General features: G+C 36.8%; 1 protein-coding gene across 2 annotated transcripts in view; it reads left to right on the top strand.

Moving 5' to 3' along the window:
- The first annotated feature begins 663 nt into the window (after window positions 1-663).
- The window catches only part of LOC137962414 (uncharacterized), an 8,140-nt gene continuing 865 nt past the window's right edge, over window positions 664-7,938 (top strand). Inside the window, exons 1-7 of one of the 2 annotated variants that reach the window (XM_068809270.1) lie at window positions 664-752; window positions 3,371-3,475; window positions 3,614-3,744; window positions 3,852-3,918; window positions 5,311-5,363; window positions 7,654-7,708; window positions 7,797-7,871. In XM_068809270.1, the coding sequence (XP_068665371.1) occupies window positions 3,392-3,475; window positions 3,614-3,744; window positions 3,852-3,918; window positions 5,311-5,363; window positions 7,654-7,708; window positions 7,797-7,871 (465 nt within the window). In that variant the 5' untranslated portion in view covers window positions 664-752; window positions 3,371-3,391. Of the gene's footprint in view, window positions 753-890; window positions 978-3,370; window positions 3,476-3,613; window positions 3,745-3,851; window positions 3,919-5,310; window positions 5,364-7,653; window positions 7,709-7,796; window positions 7,872-7,938 lie in introns of those variants that run through there. The other variant, XM_068809278.1, reaches the window with a different exon arrangement.

Raw genomic sequence — 7,938 nt, 5'->3', positions numbered from 1 at the left:
TCTCCTATCGGTGGTCATTTGAGCCAATAATTGATATCAGAGCAGACCAAATTTTTAAATCAAAATCATTTGTAAAAATTAATTACGATTCAATCAAATTTCTCTCTCTTCTTCTATCATGGATTAGACTCCTAGGATTGAACCACATAAATTGGTTTGTGCATTTTATTCCTTTCATCTTCAATTTTTTTTTTACATAGAAATTTCTCAATAAAAAAATATAATAGTTTTCATAGGACAAATTTGAGAAATGTTACAACATCACCAATGCATTCTAGAAACTCATTTAGAACTATGTAGTTTACATATAGCTTTCTATATGCAAAGGTATGTTGGGTGACATATGATAGATTTTTTTATGTTTCCATATAAAAATAGGGAAAGTGAATTCTGAGGGTCCAACTCTGAATTCACTGGCCCTCCATGAATTACATCGGACTCGGGCTGTCGGGAGGGCTGTCGAACGAAAGGGTTTTGGAGGAAAAAAATTCTCAGCTCCTCTCTCGCTCGTGTCCTTCGGAGATTTCAATCGCCCCCTCTGCGACCTCTCCCGGGCGCTCGACTCTCTTTCTCTCGCCGTCCCCAGCACCGACGACCTTCGGCGACTTCTCTCTCCTCTCCGGCTTCTCTTCGCTCGCGACATTCGGCTATTTCAATCGCCCCCTCTGCGATCTCTCCCCGGCGCTCGAATCTCTTCCTCTCGCCGTCCCCAGCACTGACAACCTTCGATTTGGGACATTCACTCTTGCAAGGTATTACCCCTCCTGAATCCTTTTTCTGTCGTTGACGTACGTGTCTGTTAATCCTCTTTTCTTTTTGCCGCAAATCCGTTTCTTGTGTTCTATCTTTACTAGTCGCAGAGTTCCAGTGATGATTGAAGATCATGAACTGAAAATTAGTTCGTAATTTCAATTGAATGGTTTCCGTTGAAAAGAAACGAATATAGGCAACTGGATGACTGAGCTTTGTATGTGCAAGTAAGCATATTTCTCTGTAGGGATATTATTCTTTTGAATTTTTGACTTACCAGGTTTTTCTCCTCTGTTCTCGTTGGAAATACTGGTATTTGATTGTTTTTCCTTTTCAGTTGTCTTTGACTGTTGTTGCGGTAGGTGTTATTTGATGTCACCCCGGACGAATCTATCTGACGGTTAATTCAGCAACCATGTCACTAAGTTACGCTGTATTATCGCCATGACATTCTGAATTTCCTGTGTTATATGCTGCTAGCCATCACATTATGAATTTTCTTATGTTCTATGCTGTAGTGTTAGCTTAATTTTTAAGAAACCACCAGTGAAGAAAAAGACAGTTTTTTTTTCTTTTTGAATCCATATTTTAGAATTTATAAAAACCGTATGTTGCTTGTTGTAGCAGCGTAGAATTTTGTTAGTGGGATAAATGTTTCAAAGCTCCGGTGCAAATCATTGAATGTTACAGAACCCATCTGACCACGATCTATGTTCTCTCTAATGTGATTGAATCTTATTGCAATTTCTGAGTCGGTAGATGAAGTTATTTGCATAGTGAGAAATCAGAGCTTGATCACTATTCTCAGCTTAATATATAAGCTGCCAACAACTTGTTACATGGATTTTAGGTGCAATCTAAGAGACGAGGAGGCTGAGGAAGCAAACAGACTTATGAACCTCTTGGTGGAAGTTTGCTTGTGGAACAATGTTGCTGACAGACTCAGGACTCCATCAGACTGTGGTGAATTCACCACTTCATCTGCCTATCACATGCTCACAGGAGAAGCCAGCATGCCACGAAATACTGCAGCCTTGGCATGGAAGTTGTTTGCTCCCCCTAAGACCAGATTTCTCATTTGGAGTGCTCTTTGGTGATGCATCTTGACCTTTGATAATTTAAGAAGACATGGCTCCTCCATTACTCATACTTTCAGCCCCCTTTGCAGCAGTAATGAGGAATGCATTTGCCACCTCTTGATGCACTGCAGTTTTGCTTGGAGTATTTGGTCTCACTTCTTCTACAAATTTGGTATCTCAACCTATCTCCTAGAAGACCTCACCTGCCTCATCTTTTGGATTACTAGAGGCTGTCTGCTTAAGATTGGAAAGACACTCCTATCTGTCTGCCTGGCTCACATGCCTTGGGGGATTTGGTTAGAAAGGAACAACCGGCACTTCAGTGGCAGTTCCAGCACCGACAGTCAAGTCATCCACTGAATCAACAACGCAAGTCTTGCCTGGATGGCATCTCAAAAGGACTTCTGAGCGCTGATGACGGTATTCTGCGGGAAGACTGGTGGATTATTGGTCAATTGTTAGTTCCCAAGCCCATTAAAGGGGTATAATGGATGCCTCTCCCTAGAGGCTTCATCAAACTAAATTTTGATGGGAGAGTGTTAGGGTGCCGAGGGCCTGTGGGAATTGGTGGGGTATTCACAACTCATGAAGGGAGGCAATTGCCTCCTACTTCTAATGGAATTGGCAGATAACTTTTAATGAAAGTAATAAGATTAAGTGAGGCAAAAGTACCTTCTTGTTGAACCTCTTTTGGTGGAATGTCTCCTTTGGGATGCTGTGTAGGACTGTTGAGTTGGATCATTGACTCAAAAGCATGGTTCCAACATTTTTTTTAATTATGATCTGTTCATTTGTGGCTAAATCTGACATATGTGTGAAATTATGTGTATGTTTAAAAATTTAATGGCTGTTAGCAAGAGATTATTTCTTCTGCTATATAACTCTTGCAGTGCAAACTTATAGATGATCTCCCTCCTCGTATCTTTTTTTTTTTTTTTTGAAAAAGAGCACTTAATATTCCAAGGCTCAAGGGCAGACAGAATACAGTCAAGAAAGGGGGACCTCTGACAACAAGGGATTGAAGGGAAACACACTCTTTAGCTAAGTGATCCGCTAGGGCATTAGCAGATCTTGGAATGTGAGACCAATTACAAACATAATTAAGAGTGAGATCCTGAATTTCAAGGAATGTCTGCCGTGTTTCCAATCTCTCTCCTCTGGGAGCATGTCCCTGACCATCTATTTCCCTGATTTATTTGTTAATCGCAAGATAAATGCTCAGTTGCTAAGGTTTTTTGTTTGTTTGTTTTTTTATACACGGTCTTAGACTTTTTTACCACAAGTGCTACAACTATGTCAATTTAGTAAAGGATCTACATTCCTATCTAAGTAATAAGATTGATGCTGCTTCAACACTTAATGGGGTCAGTGTTCATTGAGTAGGAGTCATCACAAAGTTTCATATTTTGTGGAGGCTTAGGTCATTATTTGGGTTGTGAATGTTTGTCTTTATTGAATTTTTTTTTTTTTTGCATTATTTTTTTACTTGAATGGGCTTCTTCCTGATATTCAGCTTATAATTCTTTCCAAATATAATGCAGAATTCAAGTACTTTGACAAGGATGGAAGAAAGTAAATCCTCCATGCACATTTTGGGTAAAAAGAAGATTGATGAGATGGAAGCATCTGAATGTTCTTCAGAGGAGGTCTTTCTTTAAACCAGACTCACAGCCTATTCTACTGATATTCTACTGAAGCTTTTCTTTTTCGTTCTTTTTTAATATGAAATCCTCTGGATTTTTTCTAATAATTAGCTGGGATTTCCTTTTTTTTCCTTTATGAAGGAGAGTGAGCTAGAGAAAGAGCTTGCTGATGTTTCATTTGAGGAGTTGCAAGAAGCCCGCTCCAATGGCTTCCATTTGTCTCGTCTCAGGCCCTCTCAAGAGAAAAAGACTGGACGAGTCAATAAGAACAGGCATGTCATTTCTCCAGCAAGTGGTACCAACTGACTAAAAATTCGTTCTTTGAGATCACTTTCTCTTGCTAATTTTATTTTTGTTCTCCACATAATATTTCATGTAGACCGACAGAGGTTAGTAGCAAGAAGCATGTGGGAAGATTTAGGGAAGTTATTCAAGCACCTAAAAGGGTAAGTTTGCTCTCTCTCTCTCTCTCTCTCTCTCTCTCTGCATTTATTCTAAGTTCGTAATATTTTGTCATACTGGGGTGGAGTTGCAAGCCAATAAGCTGACATTTGAAGTTGTCAGATTCTTTATTGTATAGCATATGACAAGGTTGGATTTTTATTTGTCAATCAATCATTGGATTTGACTAAAATGGTGCCCACCTATTAGGTTAAATAAATAAATGGGTTTTCCATTTGTGATCATCAGTTTCATAAGGAGCATGTTCCTAATATGTTACAATTTTTTAGTAGATAATACTTGACTTTCCTGAGTTTTCTTAATAACTTATTAACACATTTTCTAGAGAAGTGAAAAATTCTAACACTTTGCAAAGCAGGAACTAAACTTTCATTATTCACAATACAGCAAGGCACTTAGTCCATCACTTGAGGGTGACAGGACAGGAAAAGATGAAGTTTTTAAATCTGCAGTAGAGACCTACAGTTCTATTTCTATCACAGATGTATTAGAAAAGAGAAGAAAATAAATAAGGGAATAAAATTGCTAAACCGAATAAAATAACTGCTTAGTTTTCTATTGCTAAACCTAAAAAAATTGCATTGTAGATTTACAGAATTTTGCATTCTTGCTATATAATGATCCAGGTTGTAGCATTTGCAAGAAGCGCATAGTTCTGGAGTTAGTCTAATATGCCTCTACATTATTGTGTTATTTCCAAACAATTATTTGTTGCCCCCTCATGGACAAGAAATCATAGTGACAGAGGAGGCTCTTAATAGAAGCCCTAGATTCATATTAATGAGATTCAAAATATTTGATGCTTAGAAGATTAGTTAGTTTCATTCACCCTCTTTACTGTTTATTCAAAGTAGGACCCCTTATCTCAATTGGTTTTCCAATTCAATTCTAACTTGATATATGTCGTTAGCATGAGGTGTGCTGACAGCTGAGCTCAATGCCCACATTCTTCTTAATTATTTTATTTTATGTACTGTTCCTTGGAAGTTCGAAATCTTGTTTCCAAAATTGTAAGCTTTTGCTGCTTGTGTCGCATTACCAATTTTTACTTTAATAGTCATGTGGTTAGTTTTTCTTATGAGGAAAAGAGGCTGGACTCAAATCCATCCAACATTAGCTGCATCAAACTTTTTCCTCCTTTGAAAAGTATCTCTTTATATTTAAAACAATGAAATTGCTTCCATTTTATTATTAAATTTTTTTTTTTTTTTAAAAGGAATGCATGAGACAAGAAAAAGATGTAGAGTAAGAAAAATTAACTTTTTAAGTCATTCAATTTGAGCTTAATGGTTAACGTAAAGATTGGGTCCTTCAACTGAATATAGTCCTTTTTCTCTTTTCTTATATGTTCATTAAACTGTCTTTCTTCATGTCAGGTGGTACGTGATCCACGCTTTGAATCTTTATGTGGAACTCTCGACAATGATGGGTGATCTCTCTATCTGATTGTCTTCTTTTAGTTGTTCTACAGTATGTCTGTGTCACAGTTAAAACTAGAGGTTTTTTTTTGTTTTGGCTTGTTTTAACTTCCTTGAATACAATTTAAGTCAAAAATTATAAATGAGAGATTTGTGGTGTTTGATGTGTTGGTGCTAATGTTTGTGTCACAATAATGATTTCATACGAGTCATTCAATCGAAGAACGATGTGAATGTTACTTTCAATTTCTGTATAGTTGATAAGTATCATGCACTGATGTAAACAAGCAGAAAGTTAAACAAAAAATAAAATACTATTAGTTTTATTTGATAATTTTATAAATACTTTCATATTATTTGGATTATTTTTGTTTCTTGAATTGACTATCTAAACTTATAGTTTTCTATTTCTGAAGCTGAGAAGTAACCCAATGGGTTAGTGGGAAAACTTTGCGAAGTAAGGAATAACCATGTCAACATTGTCATGTTGAGTTGAAGCTTTAGGGCCCCAAACTTTCTTTCTCTCTAGAGAGAGGGGTTAACCAGCAGAGCATAACCTCTCACTGCTCGACCCCTAATGCTTTCATTAGGTTTCTGTTTGTATAATGACAAAACTACCGATCACTTAATAACTGAAAAGTGTTGCATTGCAGTGCTTGAACAAAAATTAGAGAAAATACCGAATAGAACAGAGATGCTAACTTTTGATTCCCTAAACATTTTAATTTAACTTTATTCAAGATTATTACGTTTCCATCATTCTTCTATTTGACTATAAACACCTTACAAAAAATCCTTATTTATTTATGGATTCGAGTAACATTACTCTTATGTAACATCATAACTCTTACCAGTTTATTTTTACCCATTTATTGCCCTACTTTGGGGCATCATATTTTTAATTTTTATATAATTCTTTAAAACTTCTGCATTATCTATATGGTTTTAAGTTTGCTTTATGTATTGATGGGTCATTTGAAAATTAAAGAAGAGGCTAAAAGCAAGACTAATGATAAAGGCAGTTACATGGATAGGTTAGATTGGAAAGGGGGTTAGTTTTGTATATGGTGATGGTACCAAGAGAAATGTTGTTGTTGTTGTTATTGTCCTGCTACTGCTGCTGCTTTTTAGTATAGTAGCAGTACGAGAAATGTTTTTGAAGAGAAAGAGTTATGTTCAAAGAAAAAGGAGGGATGTTCAAAGGAAAAGTAGGGAAGTTCGACAGCAGCTTCTGAAAGAATGGAATAATTAAGAAAAAGGTGGAATACAAGGACAAAATTTATTGTTCTTGAGCATTGAATTGAAATTAAACAAGTCAGAGTGGCTGACTAGCCAGTGCATCTGCCTAGATACCACAGCCACAAGACTGCATATTTTCATTTTATGGTGATTGTTCTAAGCCTCAACCCACCAGTGTTGTGGAAGAGAGTAAAGCCAGAAGCTTCAGCGTGATAAGAAGTTCAAGAAGTTCTATTGATATGTCTATGTCCAAGTGTTTCGGATACAATGAATCAAATTCCCTATTTTTGTCTTCTAAGAAAGATAAAGACTAGCATTACTTTTGAGTTTGCCACTATATTGTGATGAGACTGCATTGTTATGGAACTCTTGTCAATAGTCTGACGTTACATAAACCTTCTTAAGGAGGCAACCGGGAAACATCAACCATATCTGCTGTTTCTTGACATTAAAATAAGCTGCCAAAACTTCCTATAGGAGTAGCTGACAGTCCTAAAAAGTTAACTTTACGGATGCAGAAAGATAGGTCAATCCCTAGACATTGTTATGAATCTAGTGAGTAGCAGCTGACATCGGGCAGGAAACTGTATTAATATCCAGTCGAAACTGCCATTAATTGCTCTGGCTGTTGCAAGCCGAAGGAATTTACAGTAGAAGTGAGTGTTGAAAGAAACTATACATCACAAGGAGATAATGCCTGGAAGCATGTTCACCAAAGCTTATTCATCTTGGGAACAACCCATGCTCATGGAAAGTGAAATCGAAGTGATAGGTAGAAGGTAGTCTTATTCTGCTTCACACTGAGATGAGCTTAACTCTCTTTGATCTGCTATAAGGATTTTCTTCTGACAGCTAACTGTTGAAACTTTTTAGTGTCTAGAACTCTCAGAGGGCCATGGGAATTCCTGCTGTTAACAATCATTATATTTGTATGTCTGTTCTATTCATCTAGTTGTCACCATTTGCATCGTCTCATGTACTTACTGCTGCATTCAGGTCCATTTTGGTTTTCTTGAACACTTTAGTTAGCTTTTGTCACCACATTGCATCTATCATTTTCAGGTTCAGGAAGAGATATAGTTTCTTGTTCGAGGCTCAGCTTCCTACCGAAAGAGAGGTAAACCTCTTATCTGTTACTCAAAGATCTCCTTGTGACTTATATATTAAGTGTTGATGCTGAACTGCCCTATCATATGGTTGCACAGAAGCTGAAGAAAAAGATTAAGAAGACAAATGATCCAAAAGGCATTACAGAATTGAAGAGTCACATATCTTGGATTGTAAGTTGTCTTATACCTCTAAACTGCACACTTTTTTTTTTCATGGGAAGAAAAATATCATGGATTT

The sequence above is a fragment of the Aristolochia californica genome, unplaced genomic scaffold (assembly GCF_029961685.1).
Source record: "Aristolochia californica isolate CCGP_79_NKW_82.1479 unplaced genomic scaffold, dmAriCali1.0.hap1 SCAF_1, whole genome shotgun sequence".
NCBI lineage: Eukaryota > Viridiplantae > Streptophyta > Magnoliopsida > Piperales > Aristolochiaceae > Aristolochia > Aristolochia californica.
Note: the sequence above shows the minus strand (reverse complement) of the source record. Positions and strands in the feature narration are given on the sequence as shown.